Consider the following 17,817-nt stretch of genomic DNA (forward strand, 5'->3'; position numbering starts at 1 on the left):
GGGGGGATTCGGGGTGGCGGGTGGATTCAGGGTGTGGGTGGATTCGGGGCGCAGGGGGATTCGGGGTGCAGGTGGATTCGGGGTGCGGGGGGATTCGGGGTGCGGGGGGATTCGGGGCGTGGGGGGATTCGGGGTGCAGGCGGATTTGGGGTGCAGGGGGATTCGGGTGCAGGGGGATTCGGGGCGTGGGGGGATTCGGGGTGCAGGCGGATTTGGGGTGCGGGGGGATTTGGGGCGCGGGGGGATTCGGGGTGCGGGGGGATTCGGGGTGCAGGGGGATTCGGGTGCAGGGGGATTCGGGGCGCGGGGGATTCGGGGTGCGGGGGGATTCGGGGTGCAGGGGGATTCGGGGTGCAGGCGGATTTGGGGTGCGGGGGGATTTGGGGCGCAGGGGGATTCGGGGTGCAGGCGGATTTGGGGTGCGGGGGGATTCGGGGCGCAGGGGGATTCGGGGTGCGGGGGGATTCGGGGCGCAGGGGGATTCGGGGTGCAGGCAGATTCGGGGTGTGGGTGGATTCGGGGTGCAGGCGGATTCAGGGTGCGGGGGGATTCGGGGCGCAGGGGGATTCGGGGTGCAGGCGGATTCGGGGTGCGGGGGGATTCGGGGCGCAGGGGGATTCGGGTGCGGGGGGATTCGGGGCGCAGGGGGATTCGGGGTGCAGGCGGATTCGGGGTGCGGGTGGATTCGAGTGCAGGGGGATTCGGGGTGCGGGTGGATTCGGGTGCAGGGGGCACAGGCGGACTCGGGGTGCGGGCGGATTTGGGGGCGCACTGGGGGTCCCGACGCCCGGTCCCCGCAGGGGTGCTGGTCCTGTACCACGAGGCCAACGGCAGCGCGGGCTCGGGGTTCAACGCCAGCGTCGGGGTGCAGGGGGTGGCGGAGCCGCCGTGCCGGGGGACCCCGGGGACCCCAACTGCCCCCCCTGCCCCGGGGACTGCGGGGCCGGCGCCGGGAGGGGCGGCTGCCAACAGGTGGGGGTTGGGGGGGCGGGGGTCTGGGGGTCTGGGGGTGTGGGGGGGGTTGGGGGGTGAGGGTTTGGGGGGGCTGGGGAGGGGGTCTGCGAACAGGTGGGGGTGCAGGGGTTTGGGGGGGCTGGGGGTTTGAGGGGGCTGGGGGATACAGGGGTTTGGGGGGCTGGAGGTTCGGGGGTGCGGGGGGTTGGGGGTGGGGGGGGTTGGGGGTGCAGGGGGTTGGGGGTGGGGGGGTTGGGGGTGCAGGGGCGGTTTGGGGGGCTGGAGGTTCGGGGGTGCGGGGGGTTGGGGGTGGGGGGGTTTGGGGGTTCAGGGAGGTTGGGGGCTGGGGAGGGGCGTCTGCGAACAGGTGAGGGGGCAGGGGGACATGGGGAGCTTGGGGGGATTTGGGGGAATATGGGGGGTGTCAGGTCTGGGGTGTCTGAGCTTTGGGGTCCCCCGTTCCCAGGGCCGCTGCCGCTGCCGTCCCGGATTCTCGGGCCCCGCGTGTGAGGAGCCGAACGGCCCCGGGAGCCTCGTGGCCCCCCAGCTGCCCCCCCAGCTGACCCCCTGACCCCCAGCTGCCCCCCAGCTGCCCCCCAGCTGACCCCCTGACCCCCAGCTGACCCCCTGACCCCCAGCTGCCCCCCAGCTGACCCCCTGACCCCCAGCTGACCCCCTGACCCCCAGCTGCCCCCCAGCTGACCCCCTGACCCCCAGCTGACCCCCAGCTGCCCCCCAGCTGACCCCCTGACCCCCAGCTGCCCCCCAGCTGACCCCCTGACCCCCAGCTGACCCCCAGCTGCCCCCCAGCTGACCCCCTGACCCCCAGCTGACCCCCAGCTGCCCCCCAGCTGACCCCCTGACCCCCAGCTGCCCCCAGCTGACCCCCAGCTGACCCCCTGACCCACAGCTGACCCCCAGCTGACCCCCTGACCCCCAGCTGACCCCGTGACCCCCAGCTGACCCCCTGACCCCCAGCTGACCCCCAGCTGACCCCCTGACCCACAAATGACCTCTGACCCACAAGCGACCCACAACACAAAACCGACCCCCATTTACCCCCAGGACCCCCCTGACCCCCATTGTCCCCATTGTCCCCCTGACCCCCATTTCATTTTCCCCCCCTGTCCCGCTGTCCCCTGACCCCTGTCCCTGTCCCCCGTCCCCCAGGACCCCGCCAGCCGGGTTCCTGCAGCGCTTCGGCCACTCGCTGGTCGAGGGTCCGGACGGGACCCTCTGGATGTTCGGGGGCCTCTCGCTGCCCCAGGGGCTGCTGGAGACGTCTACAGGTGAGCAGGACACGCCCACTGGCCACACCTGGCCACGCCCACCGGCCACACCTGGCCACGCCCACCGGCCACGCCCACCGGCCACGCCCACCGGCCACACCTGACCACGCCCACCGGCCACGCCCACCGGCCACGCCTGGCCACACCCACCGGCCACGCCCTGACACACTCAGCAGCCACACCTGTGGCCCTGTCTGGCCACACCCTTGGCCCCGCCCATCCCCTGGCCCCGCCCACCGGCCCCGCCCACCCCTGGCTCCACCCCCTGGCTCCACCCTTAGGTTATCTGTCTGTCCCTGCCCTCAGAGTGTCTGTTTGTCTGGGTCCCCCCCGGCTGTCTGGCTGTCCGTCCCCCAGGCTGTCTGTCCGTCAGTCTGTCGGTCTGTCCGTCAGTCTGTCAGTCTGTCCCGCAGGCTGTTGGTCTGTCCATCATTCTGTCTGTCTGTCCCGCAGGCTGTCTGTCCGTCAGTCTGTCGGTCTGTCCCGCAGGCTGTCTGTCCGTCAGTCTGTCGGTCAGTCCTTCACTCTGTCGGTCAGTCCGTCAGTCTGTCGGTCAGTCCGTCAGTCCGTCCGTCTGTCCCGCAGGCTGTCCGTCCCCGAGCGCCGCTGGACGCAGCTGCTGGCGGGGGGGCAGAACGGCGGCCCCGGCCCCGCCCCCCGGCTGCTCCACGCGGCCGCGCCCCTCCCCCCGCTGCGCGCCATGCTGGTGCTGGGCGGGGTCACGCGCGGCGGGGGCGTGGCCGACGACGCCTGGGCGCTGGAGCTGGGGACGCTGCAGTGGGAGGCGCCTGCAGGTGGGACCCCAAAAACCCCCAAATCCCGGGCCCCCTGACCCCCCTGACCCCCCCAGAGCTGGGGACGCTGCAGCGGAGGCGCCTGCAGGTGGGACCCCAAAAACCCCCAAATCCCCCGAGACCCCCCTGAGACCCCAGAGAATCCCCCCCCAGCACTCGTGTCTGTCTGTCCCCACAGCTCTGCGTGTCTGTCCCAATGCTCTGTCTGTCTGTCCGTCCCCAGGGCCCCATTCCCCCGGTGGCCGGGCACACCCTGACCCTGTGCGGCTCCTCCGTGCTCCTCATCGGGGGATATTCGCCCCAAAACGGCTTCAACCAGCAGCTGCTGGAGCTGCGGCTCGACACGCTGCGCTGGGCGGTGGCGCGGCCCACGGGGACCCCCCCGGCAGGTAACGGGACGGGACCCCCCAGCTAACGGGGGACCCCCAGGACCCCATAGACCTCCCCAGTTCCTCACAGACCCCCCAGACCGTCCCAGTGCCCCATAGACCCCCAGGGCCCCATAGAGCCCCCCAGGGCCCCATAGACCTCCCCAATGCCCCATAGACCCCTCCCAGTGCCCCCAGTGCTCTATAGACCCCCCCAGGGCCCCATAGATCCCCCAGACCCCCCAGTGCCCCATAGAGCCCCCCAGGGCCCCATAGACCCCCCAATGCCCCATAGGCCACTCCCAGTGCCCCCCAGTACTCTATAGACACCCCCAGGGCCCCATAGATCCCCCAGACCCCCCCAGGGCCCCATAGACCCCCCCAGGGCCCCATAGAGCTCCCCATAGAGCCCTCTCAGTGCCCCCCAGGGCCCCATAGACCCCCCCAGGGCCCCATAGAGCTCCCCATGGAGCCCTCCCAGTGCCCCCCAGTGATCTATAGACCCCCCCAGGGCCCCACAGACCCCCCCAGGGCCCCATAGAGCTCCCCATAGACTTCCCCAGGGCCCCATAGATCCCCCAGTGCCCCATAGAGCCCCCCAGGGCCCCATAGACCTCCCCAATGCCCCATAGAGCCCTCCCAGTGCCCCCCAGTGCTCTATAGACACCCCCAGGGCCCCATAGATCCCCCAGACCCCCCAGTGCCCCATAGACCTCCCCAGGGCCCCATAGAGCTCCCCATAGACCCCCCAGGGCCCCATAGACTTCCCCAGGGCCCCATAGATCCCCCAGTGCCCCATAGAGCCCCCCAGGGCCCCATAGACCTCCCCAATGCCCCATAGACCCCTCCCAGTGCCCCCCAGTGCTCTATAGCTCCCCCCAGGGCCCCATAGAGCTCCCCATAGACCCCCCCAGACCCCCCAGGGCCCCATAGACCTCCCCAATGCCCCATAGACCCCCCGGACCCCCCCCAGCCCCCCAGGACCCCCCCAGACCGCCCTGTGCCCCCCCAGGTCTGTATGGTCACTCCGCCGTGTACCACGAGCCCTCGGACGCCGTGTTCGTGTTCGGGGGGCAGCGTTTCCACGTGGAGTCCGTGGGTCCGTCCGCCGAGCTCTACAGCCTGCACTGCCCGACCCTGACCTGGGCGCTGCTGGCGCCCGCCCGCGGGGAGAAGGTGGGGGGCACGGGGGGCAGGGGGGGCACGGGGGGGCACGGGGGGGCACGGGGGGCACGGGGGTCACAGGGGGCTGGGGGGTCACAGGAGGTCACAGGAGGTCGCAGGGGTCCTTGCACTGGCCGACCTTGACCTTGACCTGGGCGCTGCTGGCGCCCGCCCGCGGGGAGAAGGTGGGGGGCACGGGGGTCACGGGGGGCAGGGGGGGCACGGGGGTCAGGGGGGTCACGGGGGGCTGAGGAGTCACAGGGGTCAAGGGGTCACAGGGGGCTGGGGGGTCACAAGAGGTCACAGGGGTCAGGGGTCCTTGCACTGCCCGACCTTGACCTTGACCTGGGCGCTGCTGGCGCCCGCCCGCGGGGAGAAGGTGGGGGGCACGGGGGGCATGGGGGGCACGGGGGTCAGGGGGTCACAGGGGGCTGGGGGGTCACAGGAGGTCGCAGGGGTCCTTGCACTGCCCGACCTTGACCTTGACCTGGGCGCTGCTGGCGCCTGCCTGTGGGGGGCACGGGGGTCAAGGGGGTCACGGGGGGCTGGGGGGTCACAGGGGGTCACAGAGGGATTGGGGGGCCATGGGGGGCTGGGGGGTCGGGGTTCAGGGGGGGTCTTAGGGGGGTCTGGGGGGGTCTCTGGGGGGTCTGGGGGGCGTTGGGGGAACTCTGGGGGGTCTGGGGGGCCCTGGGGGTGTTGGGGGGCGTCCCCGTGACCCCCCCGCACCCCCCCCAGCCCCAGCCCCATTTCTTCCACGCGGCCGCGGTCGTGGGGGACACGATGGTGGTTCTGGGGGGTCGCAGCGACACCCGCGACTTCAGCGACCAGCTGCTGCTCTACCAGCTGCGCTGCAACACCTGGGTGCTGCCCCCCCACACCGGTGAGCACCCCGAAACCGGGGACCCCGAAACCGGGGGGGGACCCCAAACCGGGGGGGGACCCCAAAACCCCAGGGAAGGGACACAAAGACCGGGGGGGAACCCCAAAACCCAGGGGGCTGCTGCTCTACCAGCTGCGCTGCAACATGTGGGTGCTGCCCCCCCACACCGGTGAGCACCCCGAAACCGGGGACCCCAAAACCCGGGGGGTACCCCGAAACTGGGGGGACCCCAAAACCCGGGGGGGGACCCCGAAACTTGGGGGGGACCCCAAAACCTGGAGAGGACACCCACAGACCGGGGGGACCCCAAAACTTGGGGGGACACACAGAGACCGGGGGGACCCCAAAACTGGGGGCACCCCAAAACTGGAGGATCCCTGACCCATCCGTCTGTCCATCCACAGACCCCTCGGTGCTGGGGGAGCCCGTGGGGCTGGTCCCCGATCTGTCTGTCTGTCAGTGTCTGTCTGTCTGTCCGTCAGTCTAACCTGTCTGTGTGTCCGTCCGTGTCTGACCTGTCCGTCTGTCCATCCGCAGACCCGTCGGTGCTGGGGGAGCCATGGAGCCCGCGGTGCTGCCGGCGGCCGCCGTGTCCGGGGGGCTGGTGCTGGTGTCCGGGGGGTTCTCGGGGGGCAGCGTGGGGGGCTGTGGGCGCTGCGGGTGCCCCCCGACCCCTGCCAGGCCCTGCCCGACCCCCCGGCCTGCGCGCGCGGGGGGGGCTGCGCATGGTGCCAGGGGGGGTGCGTGGCGGCGCACACGGCCGGCAGGTGAGGGGGGGCTATGGGGTACAGGGGTTTGGGGGGGCACGGGGGTTCGGGGGGTCTGGGGATTTGGGGGGGTCACAGGGGTTTGGGGGGGCTGGGGGGTTATGGGGGGCACAGGGTTTTTGGGGTACGGGGGGGTCAGAGGGTGCTGGGGGGGCACAGGTGTTTGGGGGCGGTTTGGGTTTGGGGGGTTCTGGGGGGGCACCAGGGTTGGGTGCATGCAAATGAGACGCAAATGAGATTTTCCCCCCCCCAGGTTGGGCTGCACCCCCGGCCCCCCCAGCTGCGCCCCCGGCCCCCGAACCCCCCAGGACTGTCGGCGCCTGCGGAGCTGCAGCGAGTGCCTGGCCCTGCACCCCCAAACCCTGCGGGACGGGGCGGCGGTGAGGGGGGGCCCCAAAACACCCCCCGCACCCCCAGAACCCCCCTGCACCCCCAAACCCTGCGGGACGGGGCCGCGGTGAGGGGGGGCCCCAAAACACCCCCCGCACCCCCAGAACCCCCCTGCACCCCCAAACCCTGCGGGACGGGGCCGCGGTGAGGGGGGGCCCCAAAACACCCCCTGCACCCCCATAACCCCCCTGCACCCCAAACCCTGCGGGACGGGACCGCGGTGAGGGGGGGCCCCAAAACACCCCCATAACCCCCCTGCACACCCTGCACCCCCATAACCCCCCTGCACCCCCAAACCCTGTGGGAGGGGTCCCCGGTGAGCGGGGGGGGTCCCCAAATCACCTCAGATCCCCCCCTGACTCTGTGCCCCCCTGGGGACCCCAATACCCGCCCTGACACCCCAACGTGCCCCCAGGGCCCCCCCCCGTGTAAATGGTGCACCAACTGCCCCGAGGGCGCCTGCATCGCGCGGGGCGGCAGCTGCGCGGCCGAGAACGATTGTCGCATCAACCAGCGCGAGATCTTCGGGGCCACCAACTGCTCCGAGGCGGCTTGTGAGGCCTCGGACTGCGGCAAGTGCACGGCCACGGGCAAGTGCATGTGGACGCGGCAGTTCAAGAGAACCGGTACGGGGGGGGGACATTGGGGGGTCACTGGGGACGTGGCAGGACACGTTGTGTGGTCATTGGGGACACTGGGGGCAGTGGGATTGGGGTTGGGGGACATGGGGGACACTGGGGCCGCCCCAAGTGCACGGCCAAGGTCAAGTGCATGTGGACACGGCAGTTCAAGAGAACCGGTACCGGGGGGGACACTGCGGGGGCCATGGGGGGACATTGGGCGCAATGGGATTGCGGTTGGGGGACACTGGGGCTGCCCCAAGTGCACGGTCAAGGTCAAGTGCATGTGGACGCAGCAGTTCAAGAGAACCGGTACGGGGGGGGACACTGGGGGGGCCATGGGGGGACATTGGGGGCAATGGGATTGCGGTTGGGGGACACTGGGGCTGCCCCAAGTGCACGGCCAAGGTCAAGTGCATGTGGACACGGCAGTTCAAGAGAACTGGTACGGGACGGGGGACATTGGGGGGCCATGGGGGGACATTGGGGGCAATGGGATTGGGGTTGGGGGCCACGGGGGACACTGGGGCCGCCCCAAGTGCACGGCCAAGGTCAAGTGCATGTGGACGCGGCAGTTCAAGAGAACTGGTAAGGGGGGGACATTGGGGGGCCATGGGGGGACATTGGGGGCAATGGGATTGCGGTTGGGGGACACTGGGGACACTGGGGCTGCCCCAAGTGCACGGCCAGGGTCCTGCGGAGGTGACCCCACTGTGTTTTTGGGGGTGTCCCCGCCATGTTTCCGGGGCCCTGTGCCGGTGACCCCCGCCGTGTTCCCGGGGTCCCCCCCCCGTTTTCGGGGCCCCCCAGGCGAGACCCGGCGCATCCTGAGCGTGTCCCCCACGTACGACTGGAGCTGCTTCAGCCACTCGCTGCTCAACGTGTCCCCGATGCCCGTGGAGTCGTCGCCCCCCCTGCCCTGTCCCCCCCCCTGTCACAGCCACACCAGCTGTGGGGCCTGTCTGGGCTCCAAGGGGGCGGACGGGGGGTGGCAGCACTGCCTGTGGAGCATGGCGCTGCAGGAGGTAATGGGGACATGGGGACATTGGGGACGTGGGGGACATGGGGACACGGGGGGTGGCAGCACTGCCTGTGGAGCATGGCGCTGCAGGAGGTAATGGGGACGTGGGGACATTGGGGACATGGGGGACATGGGGACACGGGGGGTGGCAGCACTGCCTGTGGAGCATGACGCTGCAGGAAGTAATGGGGACATCGGGGACAATGGGGACATGGGGGACATTGGGGACATGCGGACGTGGGGGGTGGCAGCACTGCCTGTGGAGCATGACGCTGCAGGAAGTAATGGGGACATGCGGACATTGGGGACAATGGGGACAGGGGGGACATGGGAACAATCGAGACATGGGGGACATTGGTGACAATGGGGACAATGGGGACATGGGGGGACAATGGGGACATGGGGATATGGAGGGGGCTCTAGGACCCTGGGGGCACTTGGGAGTCTTTTGGGGGCTCTAGGACCCTGGGGGTCACTCAGGGTCAGCAGGGGGCTCTAGGACCCTGTGGGACACTCAGGGTCAGCGGAGGGCTCTAGGACCCTGGGGGTCACTCAGGGTCAGCAGAGGGCTCTAGGACCCTGGGGGCTCCTGGGGGTCACTCGGGGCCACTGGGACACGGGGACATGGGGACATGGGGGGCAGCTGGGGGGGCCTGGGGTCAGTTGGGGGTTCCGGGGGCAGTTTTGGGGGCAGTTTGGGGTCAGTTTGGGTCACTGTTGGGGTGGTTTGGGGTCAGTTTTGGGGGTTCCAGGCTCGCTTTTGGGTCGGTTTTGGGGTGCTGACCCCCGTGTCCCCCCCAGTGCATGAGCCCCAGCTTCGCCCCCCTGCGCTGCGTGGCCGGGGGGTGCGGGCGGGTGCTGCGCAGCCCCCAGAGCTGCGGGGGCGGCTGCGGGGGGGCCTCCCAGTGCTCCCAGTGCCTGCGCCGGCCCCGCTGCGGCTGGTGCGCCCGCCGGGGGGCAACGGAGCCGGACGCTGCCTGGAGGGGGGGCGCGTGGACCCCCCGACGGTGGGTGCCCGGGGGGTGTGGGGGTGATTGGGATATGGGGGGTATAGGGGGCTGGGGGGGTTGTGGGCTATGGGGGTGTGGGGGGGATATGGGGGGTATAGGGGGCTGGGGGGGTTGTGGGCTATGGGGGTGTGGGGCTATGGGGGCTATGGGGGTGTGGGGGGGATATGGGGGTATAGGGGGCTGGGGGGGTTGTGGGCTATGGGGGGGGGGGTGTGGAGGGTGATTGGGGGTTGGGGGTTATGGGGGGGGGGGCTATGGGGGGCTGGGGAGTTATGGGGTGTGGGGGGGCTGTGGGGCTCTCTAGGGGTTTCAGTGCTGGGGGGTTTTGGGGTCCCCGCATCCTCATGTCCCCCATTCCCGCACCCCCGTGTCCCCGTGTCCCCATGGTGTCCCCATGGTGTCCCCATGTCCCATCCCCGTGTCCCTATGTCCCCATCCCCGTGTCCCCATGATGTCCCCATGGTGTCCCCATGTCCTGTCCCCATGTCCCATCCCCATGTCCCCATGTCCCCATCCCCGTGTCCCCATGGTGTCCCCATGTCCCCGTGTCCCATCCCCATGTCCCCATCCCCGTGTCCCCATGTCCCCGTGTCCCCATGGTGTCCCCATGTCCCATCCCTGTGTCCCCATGTCCCATCCCCGTGTCCCATGGTGTCCCCATGTCCCATCCCCGTGTCCCCATGTCCCATCCCCGTGTCCCCATCCCCGTGTCCCCATGGTGTCCCCATGTCCCCGTGTCCCATCCCCATGTCCCCATCCCCGTGTCCCCATGTCCCCGTGTCCCCATGGTGTCCCCATGGTGTCCCCATGTCCCATCCCCGTGTCCCCATCCCCGTGTCCCCATGGTGTCCCCGTGTCCCGCGGCCCAGGGTGCGGGGCCGACGCCGAGTGGGCGTTTTGGGGTGTCCCCCGAGAACGAGTGTGAGAACGGGAACCACGACTGCGGGGAGACCCAGGAGTGCCGGGACCTGCCCCACGGCTTCGCCTGCGCCTGCCGGGGCGGCTACCGGGCCGACAAGTGAGGGGATGTGGGGCGATGTGGGGCGATGTGGGGGCTATGGGGGGTATGGGGTGGTATGCAGGGTGATACGGGGTGGTATGGGGGGTATGGGGTGCTGGGGGCTATGGGGTTGGGGCGCTGGGGGGGCTGTGTCCCCGTCCCCCCTGTGTCCCCAAACCCCTGTGACCTGCCCGTGACCCCGTGTCCTCCCTGTGACCCCGTGACCTGCCCGTGACCCCGTGTCCTCCCCGTGTCCTCCCGGTGACTCTGTGACTCCCCCTTTGACCCCTTTGACCCCTTTGACCCCCTTCACCTCCCATTGACCCCCATTGACCCCCTGTTGTCCCCAGCGGCTCGGGCCCCTGCCGGCCCGTGTGTCCCCATGTCCCCAATGATGTCCCCAATGATGTCCCCATGTCCCCAGCGGCTCGGGCCCCTGCTGGCCCCTGTGTCCCCATGTCCCCAATGATGTCCCCATGTCCCCAGCGGCTCGGGCCCCTGCCGGCCCGTGTGTCCCCATGTCCCCAATGATGTCCCCATGTCCCCGGCGGCTCAGGCCCCTGCCGGCCCGTGTGTCCCCATGTCCCCAGTGTTCCCAATGATGTCCCCATGTCCCCAGCGGCTCGGGCCCCTGCCGGCCCGTGTGTCCCCATGTCCCCAATGATGTCCCCACTGATGTCCCCATGTCCCCAGCGGCTCGGGCCCCTGCCGGCCCCTGTGTCCCCATGTCCCCACTGATGTCCCCATGTCCCCAGCGGCTCGGGCCCCTGCCGGCCCGTGTGTCCCGGGGGCTGCGGCAACGGGACGTGTGTTGAACCCGGTCGCTGCCGCTGCCGCTTCGGCTTCGTGGGCCCCGACTGCTCGGAGCCGTGTGAGTGCAACGGGCACGGGCAGTGCCCCCCGGGGCACCCCAGGACCTGCCCCGTCTGCCTCAACAACACCCAGGTGAGCGGGGACAGGGGACAGGGGACATGGTGGGCAATGGGGGGACAGGGGACAGGGGACATGGGGACATGGGACAGGGGACATGGTGGGCAATGGGGGGACAGGGGACAGGGGACATGGGACAGGGGGACAGGGGACATGGTGGGCAATGGGGGGACAGGGGACAGGGGACATGGGACAGGGGGACAGGGGACATGGGGGCAATGGGGGGACAGGGGACATGGGGACATGGGACAGGGGGACAGGGGACATGGGGGGCAATGGGGGGACAGGGGACATGGGGACATGGGACAGGGGGACAGGGGACATGGGGGGCAATGGGGGGACAGGGGACATGGGGACATGGGACAGGGGGACAGGGGACATGGTGGGCAATGGGGGGACAGGGGACAGGGGACATGGGACAGGGGGACAGGGGACATGGGGGGCAATGGGGGGACAGGGGACATGGGGACATGGGACAGGGGGACAGGGGACATGGGGGGCAATGGGGGGACAGGGGACATGGGGACATGGGACAGGGGGACAGGGGACATGGGACAGGGGACATGGGGGGCAATGGGGGGACATGGGGACAGGGGGACATGGGGACAGGGGGACATGGGACAGGGGACATGGGACAGGGGACAGGGGACATGGGGGGCAATGGGGGGACAGGGGGACAGGGGACATGGGACAGGGGGACATGGGGACGGGGGACATGGGACAGGGGACAGGGGACATGGGGGGCAATGGGGGGACAGGGGACATGGGGACATGGGACAGGGGGACAGGGGACATGGGACAGGGGACATGGGACATGGGGACAGGGGGACATGGGGGGCAATGGGGGGACAGGGGACAGGGGACATGGGACAGGGGACATGGGACATGGGGACAGGGGGACATGGGGGGCAATGGGGGGACAGGGGACATGGGGACATGGGGACATGGGACAGGGACATGGGGGGCAATGGGGGGACATGGGGACAGGGGACAGGGGACATGGGACAGGGGGACATGGGGACATGGGGACAGGGGACATGGGACAGGGGACAGGGGACATGGGGGGCAATGGGGGGACAGGGGACATGGGACAGGGGACATGGGACAGGGGGACATGGGGACATGGGGACAGGGGACAGGGGACAGGGGGACATGGGGGGCAATGGGGGACACGGGGATGGGGGGACATGGGGGCAATGGGGACAGGGGGACATGGGACAGGGGGACATGGGCAATGGAGGGACATGGGGATGGGGGGACATGGGGTAATGGGGACAGGGGGACGTGGGGGGACATGGGGACATGGGGGCAATGGGGGGACATGGGTCAATCTGTGTGAGCGCTGCCGGCCGCTGTTCGTGGGCCTGTGGGTCAGTCCGTGGGTCAGTCTGTGGTTCCATGGGTCAATGTGTGGGTCAATCTATGGGTCGCCCCACAGGGCGCGCAGTGCGAGCGCTGCCGGCCGCTGTTCGTGGGCTCGGCGCGGGACGGGGGGTCGTGCCGCTCCTGCCGCAGCTTCTGCCGCCAAAACGCCGACGTGTGCGTGACCCGCGAGGAGCTGGAGCGGGCGCGGAGGCACCCGGAGCGCTTCCCGCTGGACCCGGCCGCGGTCAGTGGGGCTGCCCCACGGCTGGGGGCTGTGCCGTGGGGCTGGGGCTGTGCCATGGGGCTGGGGCTGTGCCGTGGGGCTGGGGCTGTGCCATGGGGCTGGGGCTGCCCCACGGCTGGGGGCTGTGCCATGGGGCTGGGGCTGTGCCATGGGGCTGGGGGCTGCCCCACGGCTGGGGGGCTGGAGCTGTGCCATGGGGCTGGGGCTGTGCCATGGGGCTGGGGCTGCCCACGGCTGGGGGCTGTGCCATGGGGCTGGGGCTGTGCCATGGGGCTGGGGCTGCCCCACGGCTGGGGGCTGCGGCTGTGCCATGGGGCTGGGGCTGTGCCATGGGGCTGGGGGCTGCCCCACGGCTGGGGGCTGGGCTGTGCCATGGGGCTGGGGCTGTGCCATGGGGCTGGGGCTGCCCCACGGCTGGGGGGCTGGGGCTGTGCCATGGGGCTGGGGCTGTGCCATGGGGCTGGGGCTGCCCACGGCTGGGGGCTGGGGCTGTGCCATGGGGCTGGGGGCTGTGCCATGGGGCTGGAGCTGTGCCATGGGGCTGGGGGCTGCCCCACGGCTGGGGGCTGCGGCTGTGCCATGGGGCTGGGGCTGTGCCATGGGGCTGGGGGCTATGCCATGGGGCTGGGGCTGTGCCATGGGGCTGGGGGCTGGGCTGTGCCATGGGGCTGGTGCTGCCCCACGGCTGGGGGGCTGGGGCTGTGCCATGGGGCTGGGGGCTGTGCCATGGGGCTGGGGCTGTGCCATGGGGCTGGGGGCTGCCCCACGGCTGGGGGCTGCCCCACAGCAATGGGCCCGTAGCCCCATCCCCAGCCCCGTGTTTCTGGGGGTGTCCCCATCCCCCGCCCCACATCCCCCCACCCCACATCCCCCCACATCCCCCCCACATCCCCCCCCCCACATCCCCCCCCCACATCCCCCACCCCACATCCCCCCCCCCACATCCCCCACCCCACATCCCCACCCCACATCCCCCCCACATCCCCCCACATCCCCCCCCCCACATCCCCCCCCCACATCCCCACCCCACATCCCCCCCCCCACATCCCCCACCCCACATCCCCCACCCCACATCCCCCCCCCCACATCCCCCACCCCACATCCCCCGCCCCACATCCCCCCCACATCCCCCGCCCCACATCCCCCCCACATCCCCCACATCCCCCGCCCCACATCCCCCCCGCCCACGTCCCGTCTCCCCCAGATCCCGTCGTGGGTCCCCGAGGGGCCCAGCGAGGCCGCGGCCGTTTGCGTGAACTGCAGGAACAACAGCGTCGGGCCGCGGTGCGCGGGCTGCCGGGCCGGCTTCTTCCTGCTGGACGGGACCTGCACCCGGTACGGGACCCACAGCGACCCACAGCGACCCACAGGGACCCATAGGGAGCCATAGGGAGCCATAGGGAGCCATAGCGACCCACAGGGACCCATAGGGGCCCATAGGGAGCCATAGGGAGCCACAGGGACCCACAGGGACCCATGGGGACCCATAGGGAGCCATAGGGAGCCATAGGGACCCATAGCGACCCACAGCGACCCACAGCGACCCACAGGGACCCACAGCGACCCACAGCGACCCACAGGGACCCATAGCGACCCATAGCGACCCACAGGGAGCCATAGGGACCCACAGGGACCCATAGGGACCCATAGCGACCCACAGGGACCCATAGGGAGCCATAGGGAGCCATAGGGACCCACAGGGACCCATAGGGACCCATAGCGACCCACAGCGACCCACAGGGACCCACAGCGACCCACAGCGACCCACAGGGACCCATAGCGACCCACAGCGACCCACAGGGACCCATAGGGACCCATAGGGAGCCATAGGGAGCCACAGGGACCCATAGCGACCCACAGCGACCCACAGGGACCCACAGGGACCCATGGGGACCCATAGGGAGCCATAGGGAGCCATAGGGACCCATAGGTACCCATAGCGACCCACAGCAACCCACAGGGACCCACAGCGAGCCACAGGGACCCATAGCGACCCATAGCGACCCACAGGGAGCCATAGGGACCCACAGGGACCCATAGGGACCCACAGCGACCCACAGGGAGCCATAGGGACCCACAGGGACCCATAGGGACCCATAGCGACCCACAGGGACCCATAGGGAGCCATAGGGACCCATAGCGACCCACAGGGACCCATAGGGAGCCATAGGGAGCCATAGCGACCCAGAGCGACCCATAGGGACCCATAGAGACCCATAGCGACCCATACCAACCCATAGGGACCCATAGCGAGCCATAGGGACTGATAGCGACCCATAGGGACCCATAGCGACCCATACCGACCCATACCAACCCATAGGGACCCATAGCGACCCATAGGGACCCATAGGGACCCATAGGGACCCATAGCGACCCACAGGGACCCATAGGGACCCATAGGGACCCATAGGGACTGATAGAGCCCAATAGAGCCCCACAGGGACTGTTGGAGACCCACAGAGACTGAGAGGCCCCATTGTTTGGACTCCCCTGTGTGACAGTGACCCCGTGACCCCTGTGACCCCGTGTGACAGTGACAATGACCCCGTGTGACCCTGTGTCCCCGTCCCCAGGTGCCAGTGACCCCGTGTGACAGTGACAGTGACAGTGACAATGATGTGTCCCCAGGTGCCAGTGCAACGGCCACGCAGGTGTCAGTGACCCCGTGTGACAATGACAATGACAATGATGTGTCCCCAGGTGCCAGTGCAACGGCCACGCCGACACGTGCAACGAGCTGGACGGGACGGGGTGTCCGTGCCAGAACAACACGGAGAGCGGGAGCTGCACCGGGGACAGGAGGGACTGCTACCGGCACCAGGTGACACTGGGGACATGGGGACATGGGGACTGCTACCGGCACCAGGTGACACTGGGGACATGGGGACATGGGGGCTGCTACTGGCACCAGGTGACACTGGGGACACTGGGGACATGGGGGCTGCTACTGGCACCAGGTGACATTGGGGACACTGGGGACAATGGGGACTGCTACCGGCACCAGGTGACACTGGGGACACTGGGGACATGGGGGCTGCTACCGGCACCAGGTGACATTGGGGACACTGGGGACAATGGGGACATGGGGACTGCTACCGGCACCAGGTGACATTGGGGACACTGGGGACACTGGGGACATGGGGGCTGCTACCGGCACCAGGTGACACAGGGACACTGGGGACATGGGGGCTGCTACCGGCACCAGGTGACACAGGGACACTGGGGACACTGGGGGCACTGGGGACACCGGTGCTGTGACCCACGCGGGACCCGCCACGTGGCCCCTCACACGGCCCGACGCTGCCCCACGCCTGTGGCCCCATTGTCCCCGTGGCCCCATTGTCCCCGTGGCCCCCTTGTCCCCACACCCGTGTCCTTGTCCCCATGTCCTCCTTGTCCCCACACCCGTGTCCTTGTCCCCACACCATGTCCTTGTCCCCTGTCCCCACATCCCACTGACGTCCCCCTTGTCCCCCGTCCCCCGTGTCCCCCGTGTCCCCCAGTGCTCCAGGTGCCGCGACTCGTCCCACGGGCACCTAGTGCCATTGTCCCCTGTCCCACTGACGTCCCCCTTGTCCCCCTGTCCCCCCTGTCCCCCGTGTCCCCCATGTCCCCCTTGTCCCCCTTGTCCCCTTTGTCCCCCGTGTCCCCCAGTGCTCCAAGTGCCGCGACTCGTTCCACAGGCAGCCGGTGCCATTGTCCCTGTCCCACTGACGTCCCCCTTGTCCCCCTTGTCCCCCTTGTCCCCCTTGTCCCCCCTGTCCCCCGTGTCCCCCGTGTCCCCCGTGTCCCCCAGTGCTCCAAGTGCCGCGACTCGTCCCACGGGCAGCCGGTGCCATTGTCCCCTGTCCCACTGACGTCCCCCTTGTCCCCCTTGTCCCCCTTGTCCCCCGTGTCCCCCATGTCCCCCGTGTCCCCCGTGTCCCCCAGTGCTCCAAGTGCCGCGACTCGTTCCACGGGCAGCCGGTGCCATTGTCCCCTGCCCCACTGACGTCCCCCTTGTCCCCCCTGTCCCCTTTGTCCCCCCTGTCCCCCTGTGTCCCCCTTGTCCCCCGTGTCCCCCGTGTCCCCCGTGTCCCCCCTGTCCCCCCTGTCCCCCGTGTCCCCCAGTGCTCCAAGTGCCGCGACTCGTCCCACGGGCAGCCGGTGCCATTGTCCCCTGCCCCACTGACGTCCCCCTTGTCCCCCCTGTCCCCTTTGTCCCCCGTGTCCCCTGTGTCCCCTTTGTCCCCCGTGTCCCCCATGTCCCCCGTGTCCCCCGTGTCCCCCAGTGCTCCAAGTGCCGCGACTCGTTCCAGGGGCAGCCGGTGTCACTGTCCCCTGTCCCCACATCCCACTGACGTCCCCTTTGTCCCCCGTGTCCCCTGTGTCCCCCATGTCCCCCGTGTCCCCCCTGTCCCCCGTGTCCCCCAGTGCTCCAAGTGCCGTGACTTGTCCCACGGGGACCTAGTGCCATTGTCCCCTGTCCCACTGACGTCCCCTTTGTCCCCCTTGTCCCCTTTGTCCCCCCTGTCCCCCGTGTCCCCCATGTCCCCCAGTGCTCCAAGTGCCGCGACTCGTTCCACGGGCAGCCGGTGCCATTGTCCCCTGTCCCACTGACGTCCCCTTTGTCCCCCCTGTTCCCCCTGTCCCCCATGTCCCCTGTGTCCCCCGTGTCCCCCCTGTCCCCCCTGTCCCCTGTGTCCCCGTGTCCCCGTGTCCCCCAGTGCTCCAGGTGCTGCGACTCGTCCCACGGGCACCTAGTGCCATTGTCCCCTGTCCCACTGACGTCCCCCTTGTCCCCCCTGTCCCCCCTGTCCCCCGTGTCCCCCATGTCCCCCTTGTCCCCCTTGTCCCCTTTGTCCCCCGTGTCCCCCAGTGCTCCAAGTGCCGCGACTCGTTCCACGGGCAGCCGGTGCCATTGTCCCCTGCCCCACTGACGTCCCCTTTGTCCCCCGTGTCCCCCCTGTCCCCCATGTCCCCTGTGTCCCCCCTGTCCCCCGTGTCCCCCGTGTCCCCCAGTGCTCCAAGTGCCGCGA

The 17,817-nt window shown here is 69.8% G+C and overlaps 1 protein-coding gene across 1 annotated transcript in view; it reads left to right on the plus strand.

Annotated features, from left to right (window-relative positions):
- Positions 1 to 71: 71 nt before the first annotated feature.
- Positions 72 to 17,817, plus strand: part of MEGF8 (multiple EGF like domains 8) — a gene marked incomplete at its 5' end in the record, with an annotated part of 20,630 nt that continues 2,884 nt past the window's right edge. The window contains 21 exon segments of the mRNA XM_065657949.1: positions 72 to 972; positions 1,421 to 1,489; positions 2,125 to 2,235; positions 2,829 to 3,033; positions 3,066 to 3,125; positions 3,261 to 3,426; positions 4,418 to 4,581; positions 5,308 to 5,452; positions 5,585 to 5,621; positions 5,990 to 6,093; positions 6,096 to 6,219; positions 6,473 to 6,599; positions 7,025 to 7,235; positions 8,040 to 8,254; positions 9,052 to 9,202; positions 9,205 to 9,272; positions 10,130 to 10,278; positions 11,016 to 11,205; positions 12,629 to 12,799; positions 14,004 to 14,134; positions 15,500 to 15,620. Coding sequence (XP_065514021.1) covers positions 72 to 972; positions 1,421 to 1,489; positions 2,125 to 2,235; positions 2,829 to 3,033; positions 3,066 to 3,125; positions 3,261 to 3,426; positions 4,418 to 4,581; positions 5,308 to 5,452; positions 5,585 to 5,621; positions 5,990 to 6,093; positions 6,096 to 6,219; positions 6,473 to 6,599; positions 7,025 to 7,235; positions 8,040 to 8,254; positions 9,052 to 9,202; positions 9,205 to 9,272; positions 10,130 to 10,278; positions 11,016 to 11,205; positions 12,629 to 12,799; positions 14,004 to 14,134; positions 15,500 to 15,620 — 3,620 coding nt within the window.

The sequence above is a fragment of the Caloenas nicobarica genome, unplaced genomic scaffold (assembly GCF_036013445.1).
Source record: "Caloenas nicobarica isolate bCalNic1 unplaced genomic scaffold, bCalNic1.hap1 Scaffold_1494, whole genome shotgun sequence".
NCBI lineage: Eukaryota > Metazoa > Chordata > Aves > Columbiformes > Columbidae > Caloenas > Caloenas nicobarica.